The 20939-nt window shown below is 34.9% G+C and overlaps 1 protein-coding gene across 1 annotated transcript in view; it reads right to left on the bottom strand.

Annotated features, from left to right (window-relative positions):
• ADGRL3 (adhesion G protein-coupled receptor L3) overlaps positions 1-20939 on the bottom strand; it is a 900477-nt gene that overhangs the window by 164500 nt on the left and 715038 nt on the right. The window contains exons 12-14 of the mRNA XM_055588685.1: positions 19912-20015; positions 7238-7423; positions 4244-4282 (exon numbers count right to left, since the gene is read on the bottom strand). Of these exons, the coding sequence (XP_055444660.1) occupies positions 4244-4282; positions 7238-7423; positions 19912-20015 (329 nt within the window). The remainder of the gene's footprint in view (positions 1-4243; positions 4283-7237; positions 7424-19911; positions 20016-20939) is intronic.

Genomic DNA, 20939 nt, shown 5'->3' with positions numbered 1-20939 from the left:
TCTCTCAGAATTTTCCACAGTTTATTGTGATCCACACAGTAAATCCTATTTGTTCCACTTTGAAAAAAAAATCTTGAACCAGAAAAATTATTTGAGCATCCCATACTCATATCCTGTTTTAAGTAGTTGTTATTGCCCAAATGGTTACCCTGTTTCAGTCCTTACTTTTCCTGTTATCACCTATTTTCTAATTTTAAAACGTATCAGACCATGTCATCCCTCTGCTCAGAACCCTGGAGTGGTTTTCTCTCTATGAATAAAAGCTGAAGTCCTTACAAAGGTCTGTCAGATCTGGGCCCTTGACGTCCTGTCATCCTTTTCTCTTTCACTTCATTCCAGTTGCATTGGCTTCCTAGACAACACGGGCTTATTTCTACCTCAGAAACTTTCTGTTTTCTTTGCTAGAATGCTTTTTCCTACATATTCTCACAGTTCACCCCTTCAGAGTTTTTCTCAAATGTCACCTCACCTCAGTGATGCATTTCTTGCTCTGTTTTTCTCCATAACATTTATTATTGTCTCACATACCATATATTTACTGTTTATATTCTGCTACTAGATAGTTCACCCTAGGAGAGTGAACAGGGATTTTGACCTGTTGTGGGCACTGCTGTATTCCCAGTACTGAGAGGATTATTGTGCACATGTGCTCAACTAGTAATTCTTAAATGTTTTTGTTAACTACTGTGTGAGTTTATTATTATTATTTTTTTTTTACAGTTGAAGCTGAGGTTGCTTTTACAGTGATGATACCTAGGATACAGATTTCTAGTGGATAATGAAGGTGAAACAAACTAAATAAATAAATAAGTAAATTTTAAGTCCAAATAAAATAAAATAAAATAAGGAAAATCTAAAAAAAAGAGAGCTTATTTCAAATACTTTGTAAGACTTAAAACATAGACTATCTGCCTTTTAAAAAAAATGAAAAATGGAAGCAAGGATGGGAAGAAGAGAAGAAACCAGGTGTGTGTCTTTAAAAAAAAATTTGCAGTTATTTACTAATTGTTAAATCAATTCTTGGCCTAAGTATGCAAATAATTAGAATTTGACTCAAAGATTGACTCAAAAGATTCACATCCATAACGATGTATGTGTGCTCAGTCACTCAGTTGTGTCCAGCTCTTTGCAACCCCACGGACTGTAGCCTCGCCGGCTCCTCTCTCCATGGGATTTTCCAAGCAAGAATACTGGAGTAGGTTGCCATTTTCTCCTCCAGGGGATCTTTATGACCCAGGTATTGAACCCCCATCAGCCACATCTCCTACACTGGCAGGCAGACTCCATTACCATCAAGCAAGATTGACTGTGAGTCTCCAGGGAGTCCATGCCACCTATGGGATTTGTAGGACAAAGGAAACTTCTGGCAAAAATCAAAACATATTTCTTAACCAGGAAAATGTCCTGCTTTTAAAGCATTTAAAATGGGAAAAAAATGAATGTCAGTAAATTTTAATAGTTCCTGCAAAAGAATATGAAATAAGAATTTATGCAAAATGCTTTTCACAGTGATGGTCACAGTGCCTAATAAATGATTTATTCTTCATATTACATCACTGTTCTTCTTAAGCATGGTGTGAAAGAAGCACTGGATGCACCAGGATAGAAGCATTAGTGCCATCAGTGTCAGCTGTGTGGCCTAGTTCAGTCATTGGATCTCTCCAGATTTCAATTCACTCATCTTCACCTCTATGGCCCCTCCTGGTAATAATACATATGGTAACTACTTAATATGCATATGGAACACAAGCCTTACTTGTCTTCTCTGGCATAAAACTTAAACCCCTCCTCTAAATGAAGATATGCATTGTGTCTGGGATATGGTAATGATATTTTAATTTGACATATGTGAATACCTATATTTTAATAGTCAACAAAACTTTTAGGGTAATCTAAAATTACAACTGGATAAGGAAACATAAACTATACTGGAGCCAGTATTTTTTATTTTCATTAAAATTCTTGATATAAAAGCATAATAAGTTTTAGGAGATTCATCTATAATTTTAAAAAATCAAACCAACTGACTTTTAATTGCTTACTTATAGATCAGTTATCATAGCTGACTATTGACAGTTCAGATTTCACTGTTATTATGTGTGTGTGTGAAATAAAAAGTGGGATGCAAGAAGTAATGAATGGATCTAGATAATTCATAAAATAGACACTGTACTTCTAAACAATTAAATGCTAAATGTATTTAGATGGTCAAAATCATATCTAGAAGAATCACTGCTTGTGCCCATGGAAAGGAAAAAAAAAAATTAAGTATCTTGTAATAAATATTTTTTTTCAAATTTAGTGCAAAAAACCTTTCTGGTATACTTCATTCCTATTTCACAGGTAGCTTAGAATGTGCTCTGAACATAGAAATAATAGGAAACATGTTTTTAAAAGCCAAATAGACTAAAGATTTAGGTATTATTCAGTCTAGAATTTCACAGAATAATGATCTATACAAAAGGAATAGAAATAATGTCATGTATTAGCAAGCAGAGCATTTCCACTTCACCAATACTCTGTTTGTATTTGGTCTTATCAGATGTTTAGTCAATAGCTGAAACATTTATTCATAGCCAGTCAATTATAACAATGGGAAATCAGCCATTGAATAAACTGTGCTATTAATTTTCCATCAGAGATTCTTGTTTGAATGACCATGCATTTCATAGATTTAAATACTGAAAGGCTAATTCTAATTATTTCCAAGGCCCCGTTAAAAGGGTAACATAGATTGCAATCAAAAACAATCCTAATACTGCTCAAAAATGATCCTCAGCTTTCAATTCTGAAGAGTACTTCAATTTTTCTATCTATTGCACACACTAAGCAGTATATATACATAAACCTCCCAAAGTAATTTCTTTTCCAAAATATTGGAAAAACCTGAACAGTTTCTTATATACAACGGTTCATTATTTTATAAGAAAAAATACAAATTAAAAGGTTTTCTTCTTAACCTCTGTTATGCAGATTTTTTCCCCCTTTTAAACGACTGTCTCACACAATGCCCTTATTGTGAATAAACAGATACAGTTTAATTTCTGGACTACCAATCTGAGAACTAGTAACTCGGGTCTTGAGGACATTCTTCTTTACAAATGTAGTTGACCTTTCCCTTTAAAAATGCTGATATATCCACATAGGGAATAAAATTTACAGCTACAGTTTCATATTTTTCTTCCTTCTGATAAAGTTAATTTGTATATTGGAACCCACAGAATGGAAGCTGCCTCAGTAGCCTGGCCCATATCACAAATCTAAACCTGCATTTATGGGAAATGATTGTTAAGGAGCCAGTCACAATCCTCTAACCCAGCTCACTTTACCCTAGAAAACTGGATCTGCTAGCCTTATAAGGAAATCCCCAACTTCTTTGCAATCCCTGTTTCGAGTTGTCTCCATAAAACTAACTCTTGCCCAATATCCCTCAGGAAGAGTGTGCTACTGACGGTGAGGCACTGACTCTGGCAACCCATGGACTGATTTACCTTGAATAAAGCAGAGTGAAGTCATTACTAAATTATTTTGTCGTTTGACCTTGCCTCCCTTCCTTTGTTCTTTCCTTCACCTCTCTCCTTTCTTCTCTCTCCTATCTTCTGACATCCCCACCCTTCTTTTCCTTCTAAAAATAACTATGAAGCTTGCTTCAGGGATTCCTTTCCACAAGAACTCATAAACATAGAAACTTTTTTTTTTTTTAATCTTGCTTAGAAACAAATACAACATGTTAACTGAAACATTCGCATTGGGATTCATGTGCTTATAATGAGTGGAAGAATAAGATCATTACAGCATGTCTTGATCAATTTGGTACAGAAGTGTAACATTCCAAGTATCCTGGAATTGTTATCTTATTTGACTGAGTGTCATTTCTGGATGACTTGTTACTCAAATATTAACCAGATCAATTTATGAATGAAATGTTTTCATAGCCCCCTCTGAAGAAATTGGAGATTTATATATTACATCCAACTCACCTTTCAATGATGATCATAATTCTCACACCAAAGTTGCACCTCTTAGCTAGTCTGTGATCCTCTTGTATGATAGAGCACTGTCACTTTTCAAATTTCTTTTTAGCACATGCTCTTTCATATAGCTTTCCATTCCCACCCTCTATGCCCTCCCTGAAATTCTTCAAGTTCAATACATTATCATCTTTCTGTCAGATTCCCATACATGCTATTGCCAACAGAGACAATTCAACAACTTAACACATTTATAAAAACGCAGAAAGTACCTGGACATAGGCTCTGCAAGAGCGCTCTCTTTTCTGAAGCTGAATCCATTAAGACAGCAGATTAAACACAGAATAGAAAAAACAAGTTAGTGACAGAAGAAAACAAGAAAAATAAAAGAACACATCTACACAAACACCTTATTTTGTTGTGCACTACTTCCTAGAAGAGAATGACAGCTAAGCAGCAGCAAAATGTCAGCATTGGCTTGAAAAATAGTAACCAATACCTTTCCAGAACCCAAGTGATAACTGGATGGTATAAAGCTGTTAATGATGGAAAGAAATCTCAGAATAAATTTAGTAGGAATTAGTAAAAATCAATATGCTTTATTTTTTTGACATGATTCATTTCGTATGAGGTTAGTTATTAACTTGTGGGCCACAGACGAAGATGTGTTACGTAATTAAATTATGTCAAGAATTTGAAACCCATTTTTTAAAGATAGTAAATTGTTTGTGGTTTAAAGATAATTTAGGTAGTTAACATGTACCACAAACCATTTGTTCATACATACAAAAAGTTCCATTTATTGAGAAAACAGAAATGCATACTCATTTGACTTGTTGATTCTAAGGGACAAATACCAAGAGATAAGTAACTTCTGATTAAAAGAATGTGATTAATCTTCTGATTTATCTCTGTTTTTATTTCTTGAAGAAAATCTTTTAATGGTTTTGACCAAAAGATTTTACATATTTTAGAAACTTTTGTGGAATAACAAGACTGTGTTTATTTGTTTGCATATAGAATGATGTTTTTCTGGGAAAAAGATTAACAGCAACTCATATTCAGTACCAAATATTTTTTTTTCCTGATGATAAAATGAATAATTAATACATTTATTTGTTCGGTTTAAATAAATGACTGCAAATTTTATAAATTAGATTGTAGTTTTCCTCCTTTTCTAGTATTTTTTTTTCCTTCAGTAGCCTTGATTGTTGAAGGAGAAAATTACCCATTTTAAGAAGCAGTTACTCTGATACCTTTTGTGTGGCTAATACTCTCCCAACTTTAATTCATACATTCTTCAATGAGCATAGAGTAGTTACTCCTCTAAAGAATTAAGTGAGTAATGAGTACAAGTAAATTGCCAGTGTTGTCATTGGATTGCTGACTAGCATCTTGGTTTAAAAGGTCTCTAAACTCTCCAGAATTTCAATGTGGAGCACAATTGATTTGTACTGAGTTGACTTTGCAAATCTGTTGGGTTATAACTGCTTCAGGGAACAGTGAGAACCACAGGAAATAGTAGCAAGCCAGGAAGCATGTGAATAACCTTTGCCATCCCATCTCTTTACCCCATCATGCAAATTAACATATGACAAACCACATTATATAAACAACTGAAAAGAGCTAAATAAGAAACAAAAGAGAGCATTAAAAAGCTTCACAAATGGAAATTTGCCCATTATGTAGTTATTTGATATTCACACTAGGCAAGCTGATTAGCTGTAGCCTGTTAGAATGTGACATTAATTGCCAGCTTTACCTGATATTGCCAGACATCAACATCATTTATAAATAAAAATACAAAATATTCTATAACAAGTTGTGTTATGGATATGTAGCATTAATAGAAATTACTACTTCTAGTACATTATAATAACAATAGCTGGCAGCGATATTCATTAACAGCATCCAGTAAGCCTTGGTAAAATCACAGCATGCCCAGATTACATAGACAGCTGTGGATTATATTCTGTCAGGGGCTGGGCTGAGATTCTATCATGGATGTGAGTGGCAAAAATAATTCCTTTTCACTCAGCATGAAAATAACCAAAAAAAATACCTTAGTAATAAATTCTATCTAACTGATAAAACTGAATCTATTTTCTGAGGATGAAGTTGCAGAAAAACTGCTAGATAAAATATCTAGCTTTTTTTTCCTTTAATGTCAAACAATCATCATTTAAAAAATGTCTTCCATCTCATGAGACTCTCAGTCAAATAAGACAGAAAAGAAATAAACACAACAAAGACCACTCTGTAAAGTTATTTTTTCATTCTAAAGGGGAATATTCATTCAGTGAATTCCATACAGGATATTAGTCTGTTGCTGCCAAATTCTATCTGTTTGAAGTATCCCTGATATTAAGATTATCCCTGATATTTAAGGCCTTAAAATGCAGTTTCAATAACTGATCATCTTTATTACAAAAATGCCATTAAGAGAATATATGTTATCTAATGGCAGCAATTCTATTATCTTTTCACAATGTGAAATTTTGTTACATAAATGATACTCCCTATAAATATATATAAACCATATTTTATACATTTAAATAAATACAATGCTTATATCTATATAAGTTATATACAAAATGTTTACATATGTGTATATAATGTATATAAACATATATTGTAGATTTATAGCTATAAATTAAAACACATAAAATTCCTTAAAATTTAAAAACATTTTTATTACTTACAATTCAAAGTTGCTGAAACACATTAAAACCTATTAAGTTATAATGGTAGTGATGCAAAATAAGTTACTTAAAAATCAAAAGGAAAATTAAAACAAATACTTTGTCCAATGAGCTTTTAAATGTAATATGAATTAGGTTAAATTATTTTTTTAATCTATAATGTATTATTTATATCTTTTCTCACTGTTATTTTCTAAATTTCTCTTTATTGATTAGATATTTATTTTACTATTAATCATATTAATAAAGGCTTGAAAGGGAGAAAAAAAAAAAGAAACAAAAGAAGTGGCATTTATCTATATTAACCATGTCAGAATTTAGCATCCAGAACATAATTCTACAGAAAATGAATTATTATTCAAAATATATGCAAAGAGATTATCATTTATTGTTCCTTAGATTGAAAGTCAAATAAGGGCATTATTATAATGAGACAGTGAAGTGAATTGAATATAGCTAGCAGTTTTCTTTCGAATGATCTGATTTTATGAAGAGAGAAATTAATCAGGGAATTCTCACTGATTTCACTACAACTTTAAAGATGCATGTAACTAAGGTCCTTACCTTGTTCAAACTTCGTGCAGCACTATCTTTTCCACCTGGAGTCAAGTTCCGGAGCTGTACATCTAGGAGGCCTACCAACTGATCCATGGCCCGGACAGAATAAGTGATATCGCCAGCATTCAAATGATTTCTTGTCTGTTCAGCCAGTTCTCTAGCAATGTTGGCGGCTGTCTCTCCAGATTTCAACTACAATTTTGAAAACAGAACAAAAAGGAAAGAGATCTTAAGTAATTTTATTGGCTTCTTTGGATAATTGTTTTTGCATATGTTACAATCATTGAGGTAAGTAAGTTATTAAACTCCCTCTTTTATTTGGTACACATTCCCTGAGTTTTCCTGCTAATCCATTATTTTCTTTAATAACTAACTTGAAAGTCATGCCTTTAGGAAGCTCCTCTTGAGGACTCTAACTTCTAGAAATGATTCTCACTTTACCCATCTGAGGGGATAAGTCTAAGGTTTGCCCAATGATTTTTCTCTATGCATTTCTAAATTGAACATTGATGAGTTTGTGTTGTGGACAACTGTGTTCTCAGAGAACAATACAAATTTTCAATTATGTCTAGTTTAACACTTAGTTCACAACGAATACTCACTGTCTGCTAAGCTCTGTGAAAATGTAATTCCAAATAAAAACTCTGCTTTTTAAAATGGTCTTCATCTTCTTACTAAGTAAAAGATTTCACCCCCATGTACTTGGTAGCAAACTATTGCTTAGTTTCTAGCACTTTTCTTCTCTAAAACTACATTCTGATTTTTTAAATATATTCTATAAGAATTGTTCAAATTGTCAACAATCCAAAGATGTTAATAGAGATAAAACTTATATGCTATGATCACTTGAACAAATTTGACAGCTCTGGGTAATAAGAAGATAGGACTATATATTAATTTGTAAGGAAGGCTTGTAAAACTTTTTTAAAAAAGGTAAATAAGTGTAATTTTCCAAGTTATCATGTCCTTTATCTTTTTAAAAATTAAACTAAAGTACAATTATAACACATTTATGCAATATAGATATAGGTATGCAATGCAAAAATAATGAGTGTCTCTTCTTTTGACTCTATACATTCCCACTTTCTAGAGATTGTTAATGGTTTGGCATATATCTTTCCTAATTTTAGCCTGCCCTACTATTACTTATACAAAAGTGTCATTATTTAGAACATTTTCTTTTCTTCTCTTTTTCTGTTTTTAACAGTCATATATAGAATTTAGGATCACAAACAGAAAGGGCCTCTCTTTGTAAGGCTATCTTCCTAATCGATATTCAGAAAGCTGTAAGGGGTACAATAAAAAAACTCAAAGTGGTTACCACTGTTTATGCAGGGATACTTAATATATTTGTAGCAGGACTAAATGTTAAAGAAATAAATGAATAAATTGGAGCAATTGGAATACCTAAATTGTTAACAATCACATTCTTAAGTTTATAGAAAATCCTAATTCAAATACGCAAAAACAGCTTAGTAACCAAGTGTTCACAAAGATTTGTATAAATGCATATGACAATCATAAACTACTACTTGATGTGTATATTTGTATACTTCCTATGTAAATTATAGTGTCTATTAAACTCTGAAATCTGAAGACTGTATAGGACAGAGATTTTTCTTATCACTATCAGCCGTAAAAAAATAATCCCACTGTTACGAAAGGGAAATGTTCAATGATATTCATTCCAGCTTGCTTATAATAGAAAACAAAATGGGTTATGTCTGTATAAAACTGGACATATATATAAAAATTATGGAATACTATAAACAGCTTTGTAATAAAGAGAACAATAGTTAATATAAATCTTCAACATGTAATATTTACTTAAATGCAAATATAAAAATTATAAATATATACTAATATATATAGGCATGGTATTTGTGAAATATGAATGCTACTTGGGTAGCATATAAACATGCTATGAAAAATAAATATTATATGTAGATATTTTATGTGTTTATATATATATGTGTATGTTTAAACACACAGGACAAAATTGAAAGATGGAAATCAAAAGAAGAATCATTTTGTTCAATGCTTAAATTTTACAAGAATATATATTGTAAGAAGAATATGTTAAAGTATTATATGGTTAATTGGTACTTTTTAAAAACTTTTAAAATGAAAAGAGAGAAAAACACCTGCACTAAGTTTATTGAATTTGTAAAATATCAGGGCCTGAAAAACTAAGATACTTGTAACACCAAATGGAATACATTATAAGGTTCAAGGATAAATGTGTAACAGAGTCAATGTAGATCAAAGTAGCATTCACGACCCACGGATGGATCGTGAAAGTACTTTGAAGCAGTCACAAAGTGACATAAATGTGATTATAATCCATATATTTAATCATTATATACAATTTAGAGCTATTTACTGGTAATCTATTAACTCACTTAATGATTTATAAAATTCAGTATTCATTAATTAAATTGGTAAAATGCTAGTATGCACAAAGTGTTCAGATTCATCATTCCATCAATTAAGTCTGAACAACTGATACAATTGCTTAGCAATGTTACAAAACCCCTGTGCACATGAGTATCCAGATAGCTGGAGTTCCTATAATATTCCAAAGGAATATTCTTTAAATCGGTGCACCATGCACAGAGTCTTGCATTTCCTGTTGTGTTCCACCTATGCTGTTCTCATAAAAATGAACATATTTGTGAAATTACTATTGTTTTACTTTGGTAAGCACTGTGCTCTTGTGTAATTGTTTTATTACCATTGTTACTATTATCATTATTATTGTATCGTTTGCTTCTATGTCTTTATTACCACATAGTATTTTTTCTATGAGAAAATGTCAAGACATATGGACCTCTGGAGTCTTGTGATTCAGTTAAATGAGTCCTTTTGGAAAAAGGCTGGGATCTACTAGAATAAATAATAGGCTTTAACACATTATCTTCAAAACTAAAGATTCAAGTACTGACTTTCATTACAGCTATCAGGAAACATTATAAAAAGAAAAATTACTTAACAAACAGAAAAAAATAATAGGTATTTTCATATTGTAATTCAATTTATTTTTTTGGTTCTGGGTAGTTGTACAAATGTTTTCAACATTAAGTATTATAGTATTGGGGTAGGACATGATAAGCTAAAAAAGAAGGCCTATATAATTCCCTATATAAATATTTAAATTTTTTTAAAAATACAGTAATGAAAAAGCTGAAAATATAGATGACAAGTCAAAATATACTGTTTTCAACATAAAAGATAGTGATGTTGCCAATGTATGTGTCAATGACAGATAGTGTGTTGTTGTAAATAGTGAGTCAAATACAAAAATCATCAGTAATTTATCTTAAAAATAGTTATTATGTTTTAGCATTCAAGAAGTATTTATTTATGAAGAATAAATTGAATTAATTCCACTAAAGAAGTCTGGAACTCAAGGTTCACCAACAAGAAAGTTGCAACAGAAAAAAAAAAAAAAAAAAAAACTAAAGTACAGATAAATTATAAAAAAAGTTTAAAATAAAAATGTAAAACCATATTTAAAGTAAAATAAAAATGGATATAACTAGTTATTTATTATGATCCCCTTTTCCTCTTAAAATTGAAGAAACTGTAGTAGTAATATTAAAAAAATTAAAAAATTATTTCATTCATTAAACAATCATTTGGACACTTATTTCCTAAAGAAATAAAGTCAAATGTTATATGTAGTTTTGCTCACATTCAGGAACCTCACATTCTACTGTTTGGTATGCGGGGTACATAAAAGCAGATGGTATTAATTCAAAAATGCAATTATAAGATAATGTCTGTGAGGTTTTATGGGAATATATTACAGGGGTAATAAAGACATGGAAACTATGTAAGAAAGCAACAGAAAATATCAAATAAGTTGAAAGTTAACAGACAAGTTGAGGGTGACCCAGTAAGATAAAATTCTGATGGGGACTGTGGAGGGAGCCAAGAGGATGCTATATAAGTAAGTGATGTCTAGAATAACCATGCTTTGGGAAGACAGAGTACTAAAAGTGGGAAAGAAATTAAAAAAACATATTTTATACCTTCAGAATTCAATCTGCTACCACACACACACACACACACACATATATATATATATATATATACACATACAGTTTTAAAGAATAAAACATTTCTAATTTCAAAAACTGTTCTATCATTTTATATGTTCATTTGTTATTTAACCACAATTTGAATTTCTATGAATAACACTATACTAATGTCTGGGGATAAAATGGTAAATAAAGTGGTTTCCCATAATAGGAGCTGGAAAGAGCTATTAATAAATTAACTGCACAATTATTTAATTTTAATTTTTTTGAATTCAATCCAGAATCCCAGTGCAATGGATCAAACTTAAAGACAACTTTTTTTTTTTTTTTTAATATTTATTTTTGGCTGCGCTGGGTTTTTGTTGCTGCTTCCAGACTTTCTCTGGATGCCATGTACAGGCTTCTCCTTGTGGTGACCTCTCTTGTGGAGCACAGGATCTAGGGTGTTCAGGCTTCAGTAGTTGTGATGCATGGGTTTACTGTTGCAGCTCACAGGATCCAGAGTGCGGGCTCGCTAGTTGTGGCACATGGGCTCAACTGCCCTGACACAGGTGGGACCTTCTCAGACCAGGAATTGAACAGGTGTCTCTTGCATTGCAAGGTGGATTCTTAACCACTGGACCACCAGAGAAGCCCTAAAGGCAGTTTAGCCTGGTGTTTAAAGTTAGGGAATAATTTACGAAATACTTCTCTGAGAAAGAATGTTTAATCTGAAGAGAAATAGAAAAGAGAAAATTAGGTTGGGATGAGGGTAGGGGCTTCTAGGCAGAGAGAGAAGCTTTTAGGAAAGAGGTGCAGGGAGACTTAAGGGCGCTGCACGAAGGGTACTTGTGAGTGGGGTTCAGGCAGCTGGAGAGATGAGCAGGAGCAGAGCAGTAGTACCACTTGGAAGGCGTGATGATGATTTTGGGAAATTGTGCTAAGAGCAATCTGAAGGTATTAAAGAATCTAAATAGGAGTGGTCTACTCAGGCTTATATTTGAAACGGAACTCAGTGGAATGGATTAGAGGGTTCAGGAGTGAGTGAAAGGGGACCTACTATGAAGCTAACACAGTAGAAAAAGCTGTTGTGGATTAGGGTTGGAGCAACAGGGAGAATGAAGAGTGGCCTGATTTGGTAGAGATTTACAAGTACAGACAGGCTTACACTCTGATTGGATGTGTGAGTGAAATGAGAGAGAGGCACCAAGAGTCATTTCCAGGCTTCTTGTTAATGGCAGTGGTGCCATCAATTGGATTCTCCCATAGCTACTATTCTTTGCACCCAAAGATGGAGAAGCTCTATACAGTCAGCAAAAACAAGACCAAGAGATGACTGTGGTTCAGAGCATGAACTCCTTCTTGCCAAATTCAGACTTCAGTTGAAGAAAGTAGGGAAAACCACTAGACCATTCAGATATGACCTAAATCAAATCCTTAATGATTATACAGTGGAAAGGAGAAATAGATTTAAGGGACTAGATCTGATAGAGTGCCTGATGAACTATGGACGGAAATTTGGGACATTGTACAGGAGACAGGGAGCAAGGCCATCCCCAAGAAAAAGAAATGCAAAAAAGCAAAATGGCTGTCTGAGGAGGCCTTACAAATAGTTGTAAGAAGAAAAGTGAAAAACAAAGGAGAAAAGGAAGGATATGCCCATTTGAATGTAGAGTTCCCAAGAATAGCAAGGAGAAATAAGAAAGCCTTCCTAAGTGATCAGTGCAAAGAAATGAAGGAAAACAACAGAATGGGAAAGACTAGAGATCTCTTCAAGAAAATTAGAGATACCAAGGTAACAATGTAAAGATGGGCTCAATAAAGGACAGAAATGGTATGGACCTAACAGAAGCAGAAGATACTAAGAACAGGTGGCAAGGATACACAGAAGAACTGTACAAAAAAGATCTTCATGACCCAGATAATCACGATAGTGTGACCACTCACCTAGAGCCAGATATCCCGGAATGTGAAGTCAAGTGGGCCTTAGGAAGCATCACTATGAACAAAGCTAGTGGAGGTGATGGAATGCCAGTTGAGCTATTTCAAATCCTAAAAGATGATTCTGTGAAGTGCTGCACTCAATATGCCAGCAACTTTGGAAAACTCAGCAGTGGCCATAGGACTGGAAAAGGTCACTTTTCATTCCAATGCCTAAGAAAGGTGATGCCAAAGAATGCTCAAACTAATGCACAATTGCACTCATCTCACACACTGGTAAAGTAATGCTCAAACTTCTCCAAGCCAGGCTTCAACAGTACATGAACCATGAACTTCCAGATGTTCAAGCTGGCTTTAGAAAAGGCAGAGGAACCAGAGATCAAATTGCCAAATCTGTTGGATCATCAAAAAAGCAAGAGAGTTCCTGAGAAACATATATTTCTGCTTTATTGACTATGCCAAAGCCTTTGAGTGTGTGGATCACAGTAAACTGTGGAAAATTCTGAAAGAGATGGGAATACCAGACCACCTGACCTGCTTCTTGAGAAATCTGTATGCGGGTCGGGAAGCAACAGTTAGAACTAAACACGGAACAACAGACTGGTTCCAAATTAGGAAAGGAATATTTTGAGGTTGTATATTGTCACCCTGATTATTTAACTTGTATGCAGAGGACATCATGAGAAAACTGGGCTGGAAGAAGCACAAGCTGGAATCAAGATTGCCAGGAGAAATATCAATAACCTCAGATATGCAGATGACACCACCTTTATGGCAGAAAGTGAAGAGGAACTAAAAAGCATCTTGATGAAAGTGAAAGAGGAGAGTGAACAAGTTGGCTTAAAGCTCAACATTCCGAAAACAAAGATCATGGCATCCATTCCCATGATTTCAAGGCAAATGGCTGGAGAAACAGTGGAAACAGTGGCAGACCTTATTTTTTGAGGCTCCAAAATCACTGCAGATGGTGACTGTAGCTATGAAATTAAAAGATGCTTGCTCTTTGGTAGAAAAGTTATGACCAACCTAGATAGCATATTAAAAAGCAGAGACATTACTTTGCCAACAAAGGTCCATCCAGTCAATGCTATGGCTTTTATAGATGTCAGAGTTGGACTATAAGGAAAGGTGAGTGCCAAAGAATTGATGCTTTTGAACTGTGGTGTTGGAGAAGACTCTTGAGAGTCCCTTGGACTGCAAGGAGATCCAACCAGTTCATCCTAAAGGAAATCAGTCCTGAATGTTCATCAGAAGGACTAAATTTGAAGCTGAAACTCCAATACTTTGGCCACCTGATGCATAGAACTCACTCATTGGAAAAAACCTTGATGCTGGCAAACATTGAAGGTGGGAGGAAAAGGGGAGGACAGAGCATGAAATGGCTGGATGGCATCACTGACTCAATGGGCATGAGTTTGAGTAAACTCTGGGAGTTGGTGATGGACAGAGAGGCCTGGTGTGCTGCAGTCCATGGGGTTGCAAAGGGTTGGACACAACTGAGTGAACTGACTGACTGATAGGTACTATGACTTTAAGGTTCAAGCTCAGTTCAAAGGTTGCCTATCCAGACCAGGCCTGCATGAATCATAGTCTTTCCAGTGGCATCCAGAAGCTACTCTTTTTTCTGATTGTCCTATTTATTTCACTCACCACAGTTATTATTATCTTATTTCCATACAAAAATATACACATATCTTACATCGGCCTCAAGTCTTCTGTGCAAAGAAGCAAGACTGAAATAGTTACTTCGCTAATTCTAGCTTAAAGACATCATTACAATGTCTATCTCTAACAATTCTTTTAATAAATTCTGCTAAAATTATTCCTCAGAAATAAGTACATGCATACTGAGAAATCTTATAAGTTTTGTGAGGATTAGTAAATTAATGCCTGTATTGAAATGGTGGGATTATACCTAAGGCTTGAATAAGGGAGGGGAAACCTGCTGCTGTAGTTAAGGATAGTAATTATGACAGAGATGGATACTATTTGCATTTCAAATTTTGACACAAGAAGAAAACATTTTATTTGAAATAAGCTTTGACATTTCATGGGATTTTATACATCAAACATTAATTAGGTGGCAAAACAATTCATGGAGGAGTTACAGTGTTTAAGTACAAAGCTACCATTTCTTTGAAAGATCTACCTATTTTTCTGTGAATCTGAGTCAAGTGGGTTTAGAGACAATAAAATGCCTCTACCTTACAACTGAATGTAGGCTAATTAAGCTTGAAGATGTGGAAATGCCACAAATCTCTGATAAAATTAATAAGCAATTTACTTTTATTCCATAGTAGATCTATGGGTGCAAAAAGAATGGTGAAATTAAGATCTGGGTACAAGATTCAGCCACAGTTCCAGAACAAACAGTTGGTTTATTCTGTACTGTAACCTGAACCTGGGGCTTCCCAGGTTGTGCTAGTGGTAAAGAACTCACAAATGCAGAAGACATAAGAGATGTGAGTTCAATCCCTGGGTCGGGAAGATCCCCTGGAGAAGGGCCTGGCAACACACTCGAGTATTCTTGCCTGGAGAATCGCCATGGACAGGAGCCTGTAGGGCTACAGTCCATAGGGTTGCACAGAATTGGACACGACTGAAGCAACTTAGCACACACATAATATAAAACAGCAACACCATTTCTAGATCTACACATCCTTCTTTAGAAAATGCAGGAAGAACCTTACATTATTTCAAAATCTGTCAGTAACTTGTGTGCAGACAAAAGAAAAGATACTTTAGTTTGCTAGAAACAGAAAGACTATTTCCAGGTAACAATTCAGGTGTTTCTTTTGCATATAATACTTGGACCAGTTAATGAAGTAGGAAACAGATCTCACTTTACGTGGAAATGTTATAAATATGGAGGGTCTTCACATTTATAATTTCACAGTTTTCAATTGAAAAAAAAGATATGAGGGATTACAAAGTACAATGAATTCTTTACAGATATGCAAAAATAGAGAATATAAATTCCTTTTTGAACACTTGAGTCCAAACTACAGGTCAAACTAAAGCCAGAGATTATGGTTTCAGTGAACAGTCTTTGAGAAAGGTAAGAAAATCAGATATTTCATCACATGTATCTGAGAAGGCAGAGCTCTAAACTAATTTGTTGGTTTCCATAAACAGGAAAATGTTTTTAAAACATTAATTTGAAGACGTATGTATTCAGCTTCACTATCTAATCTTTTTATCCAATCATCTATTTATCATTGTATCTACCTTTCTGTCCACCTGCCCATTGATCTGTCCACTCACTTACCAGTTTCTCCTTCTTTCTCTGCCCCTACACTTCCCCGTTGCTGCTGAGGTAAATTTTCCTTTTTGTATTTTGCTTTTCCTTTCTACACAAATTTGGCTTTTTATTAAATCTCATGACTATGAAAGTATTATGGCCAGCGTTTAACAAACTTCTTCTGACTTTAAAGGCTTACATTTTCTCTAGTGAAATGTAATCTACTCTATAATACCACTCAAAATTCAATCTATCATTTCACCCGTATGTAAGTGGCCTGACTTCATTTGTGAATCACAAAACGATCAAAATTCTGTGCTTGGTTCTTCCCTCTTTGCCTGACTGCAGGAGGAAAAAACACAACTCATTTCTTAAGAAAAATGATAATGTTTGCTTTTTCCAACTAAAGTAAGCATCGTGATCCATTTATTTATTCATATTTGCAGCCTATAGTGGTACCCACAAACTTGGGTAGGGGAAACTGAATATACTGTTCAAATGAGAGAATCACTCCCTCTTTATTTTTCCCCATCTATACTGTTATTGGGGGTAAACAGTGTTCCTCTACTTTAAAAATTCTCAGAACCACAGTGAGTGGAGGAGGGGAGGAATAGATCAGATACCTATTTTACTTTAAGTTTTTCAACATGGCATAAAACATAAGAAAAATGGGGAGGTCAGAGCAGAGGAAAGAGGATGGAGCAAGAGAAAGGAAGGAGGGAAGAGAGAGGCAGTGAAGAGAGGAAGAGAAGGACGGGAAAGGGAGGAGGGGTGAGAGAAGTAAAGAAAAACTGAACTCTGCTGGATACTTTCCATTTCTTAAGTCAGGGAAGACCACTTTCCATCCTCCTCCATCCTTTTCTCTGTCTTAAGAAATGGACTTACATGATATGTTTAAGACAACATCTCTCCCTTTGGCTTTTGTTTGGGTTTGGCTAGTGGGGAGGCTTGGAGAAGGCAATGGCAACCCACTCCAGTACTCTTGCCTGGAAAATCCCATGGGCGGAGGAGCCTGGTAGGCTGCAGTCCATGGGGTCTGGAAGAATCGGACACGACTGAGTGACTTCACTTTCACTTTTCACTTTCATGCATTGGAGAAGGCAATGGCAACCCACTCCAATGTTCCTGCCTGGAGAATCCCAGGGACGGGGGAGCCTGGTGGGCTGCCGTCTATGGGGTTGCACAGAGTCGGACACGACTGAAGCGACTTAGCAGCAGCAGCAGCAGTGGGGAGGCTGAGTAGGTGAAGCCAATTAAGAGGGATGGTGGTGGGTGAGATCAGAATATGTATTCCCCTAGATCTTTTCCGAAAAGTTGCCTGAGGCTAGGATGGGTCTCTTGTCTAGGGATCATCTTTCCTCTCAAAGACACTCTGTTACCAATTTTTCACCATTCCTTTGATCTGGCAACCATAGGCCTGGGGTTGGGAAAAGCTCCATCCGTGTTCCTAGCGTTGGAATTCCTCTTAATCCCTTGCAGTTCACCTTTGTTCCCTCAATACCACTGTAAACAAATTTTCTGCCCAGGTTCCATCTGTTTGCTGTTGGGACTTGGGTACTGAGGGAGGAAATGAGTAAAAGGATGAATTTTGTGGAAGATGCTTTGGGAAGGAGGGAGAGAAAACAGACAAATCACTATGGGAAGTGCATGCAGATTCTCTCTCAGAGGTTTACAACATCAATATTTAAATATGTTGGAGTTTTGTGGTAGCCTGTTCAAGACTACCATTATGTTTAATGAATGGGATAAATAGTTGGAGGTATAATGGATACACCAAGGAAAAGAGTGGAGAGAAGTGAAGAGAGACTAGCTAAGTGGGTATGGGATATAAAGGCCATCATGATCTATTCACTGTGTAGCTGGTGTTGTTGCTAAGCATGACATCTTGTTAAAGGTAGACCCAGTTAAACACCAGCTCCAATGCTGACCTGGCAATAAGCACATAAGTCGATTTGCAGGGATTAAACGTTTGACAATTCTACAAATTTATAAGTAATCTAGCTAAGGTATTATAAATTTCAACTATCTAAACTGTATAATCTTAATATATTTTTACAGATGCTATAGGATTATACAGAAACCCTCCAAAAGAATGGAACATATTTGTTATAAAATAAAAACATTCCATCCCTAAATCAAATGGGCAACAACTGTCTGGTTTTTGCAAGGAACTGTGTCTTTTGTCATAAGATTAGAAGGTCTGCAGAGGAAAGGAAAGAATTAAGCAATATTATCAGTTAAAGTCACCAGTAATTTCTGCAATGAAATATGCCAACCATATTCAAGAATTATCATGAAAACACAGCTTTCTAGGTGAATTATTACTGAATTAATGTTAACCCCCAGGCTAAGTATGTAGGGAATATTTTTTAAAAGTTGCTAATGTAAGGTGATATGCTACTGATCTTTTAATCTGATCACATCCAGTAAGAGTTATTTGCCCTGGGGTCTGAGCTACATTGTAATAAAATCAAAGAACATAAAAACTGTGGCAGGAACAGTACTGAAATTGGAGAAGCATCATTATGAATAGCAACAAGTATGGAGATGCATATGTAAGAGGGTAACTGGAGTCAATATAACCACTGGTCTTCCATGATTTAGGGTAAATAGATAGTTATGGCTCATCTGCTAAATGATCTACTGGGTAGATATTTATGGATTATTATACAGTATATTATTGAGGATAAGCCTGGTTAAAAACAAATAGAGAAAAGAGCAAATGGCACAGACAGGCTTTTAGTGAGGCCATCACTTGTAATATTTCTCAGGAAAAATCTCTTTCAAAAATTCCTCAGCATAGCTAATGTGCTATAGAAGGACTCTCCATTTTAGGAGTGCATAAATCTGCACAAATTGCTATAATAAGGATTCATCCCATAGCCCTTTTGGCATAAATGCACATCTGGTCTCTGTTTGTAATGAAATCAATTCAAAGCTCCACAGTGCATTAATAATAAAAATGTTCAACATATTGCAACCAAATAAGCCTTGCAAATTTGAGTCTGCAAGATTCTGCCACACATGTGTATACTTTTAACACTGATAAATGAATAGGTTACAGAACATTTATCAAATGGATAAAGATTCCAAAGGTAGATTTTTTTTCTTTTGGTAATTATTATTTCCACAGGAAAATCCATATGTATGAATACTAGAAGCTTTTGCTTGTTTGATTTATAATACCTCTTGGACTTTTATATCTGTAGTTCACAATACCATAAAATTTGTATTAATAATAAAACTATTATAAGCCATAATGCCAGTTTAGGGGAAATACACAGATTTGCCCTTTAAGAAGAACAAAATTCTAGAATTAGCTCACATATTATAACTGTCATTAACTCTTGAGTTAAAATGGGAAAATTTTTCCACATTAATTAAAACAAATATCGACTATTTTGTTTTTAGCTGTTATATTCAACAACCGAGGATCTAGAACTGGCAAAGCCTTCCTTGACAGTCACATGGTTTACCTTCTGTGTTATATGGTTGACCCAAGGAGAAGAACAGTTGCTAAGGTCTGGTCCCTGGGGGTCCCAGATTCCATCAGGAGCCAGGCAGAGATAAGTTGATACTCCTAAAATAATGAGAGAAATAGGTCTGCTTCAAATATTCAAACAATCTTTCTTATAATGACTTTATGTCCATGATATTTTTACATATGAGCAAAAGATAAGATTGTGATCATTGAACTGAGGTAATGACTATTAAAGTACCATTTACAGTGCCTGGCAAGCAAAGCAACTATCATTAGAAAATCATAACACAACAAACACTCAGTATTTTTCAAGCATTCACGGACAACTACACCAGGTACAGGGAATAATTTCATGAATTAAATGAATAAGCCTCCATGGGGCTTATTGCTTGAGTTTTCAGATGTAAGGTAGCAGCTGAGTCATAAAGGAATCACTCTGCAAGGTGGGTAAGGGCATCCAGGCAAAGGAAAAATATGCTGTCTTTGGGAATCAAGTGTTTTGAATTGAGGTCTGCTGGGTAGGGGAGTTGTATTTAATGGAGTTGGAAAGGCTGGCAGAGCCAGATCGTAAACGCCCTTGTCTGTCATCTGCGGGTGTTGGAAAATCAATGAAGGCCATTAAGCAGAGGAGACAAATGGGCTGATTTAGGTTTTAGAAAGATATCTGTGGCAGCAGGATGGAGGATGAATTTCGGGGAGTGATGCGGGGGCTATCAGGAAGCTATCACAATAATTCAAGTGAGAAAAGACTGTGTGGGCCTGAACACAGGATCAGCAGAGGGGACAGAGAAAGGGTAAAAGTAAGACCACATCATAACACAGTCACCTGGGAGGGAGGGTTTCAGGTTTTCTTTAAATCTCTTTCTTCATTTTCACAGAAATATAACGACATATTTCTGTAGTTCTTTACAGTTTGCTAACTGCTTTCAAAGAAAAAGTACTTCACTAAGCTCTACAACAAACATCTGAAGAAGCTGGTGTTATTATTATTTATCTTTTAGAGGTAAAGGAATTGAGGTCCAA

Source organism: Bubalus kerabau, chromosome 7 (assembly GCF_029407905.1).
Source record: "Bubalus kerabau isolate K-KA32 ecotype Philippines breed swamp buffalo chromosome 7, PCC_UOA_SB_1v2, whole genome shotgun sequence".
Taxonomy (NCBI): Eukaryota; Metazoa; Chordata; class Mammalia; order Artiodactyla; family Bovidae; genus Bubalus; species Bubalus kerabau.
The sequence above is the reverse complement of the archived record's forward strand: the minus strand, read 5'-3'. Positions and strand labels throughout refer to the sequence as shown.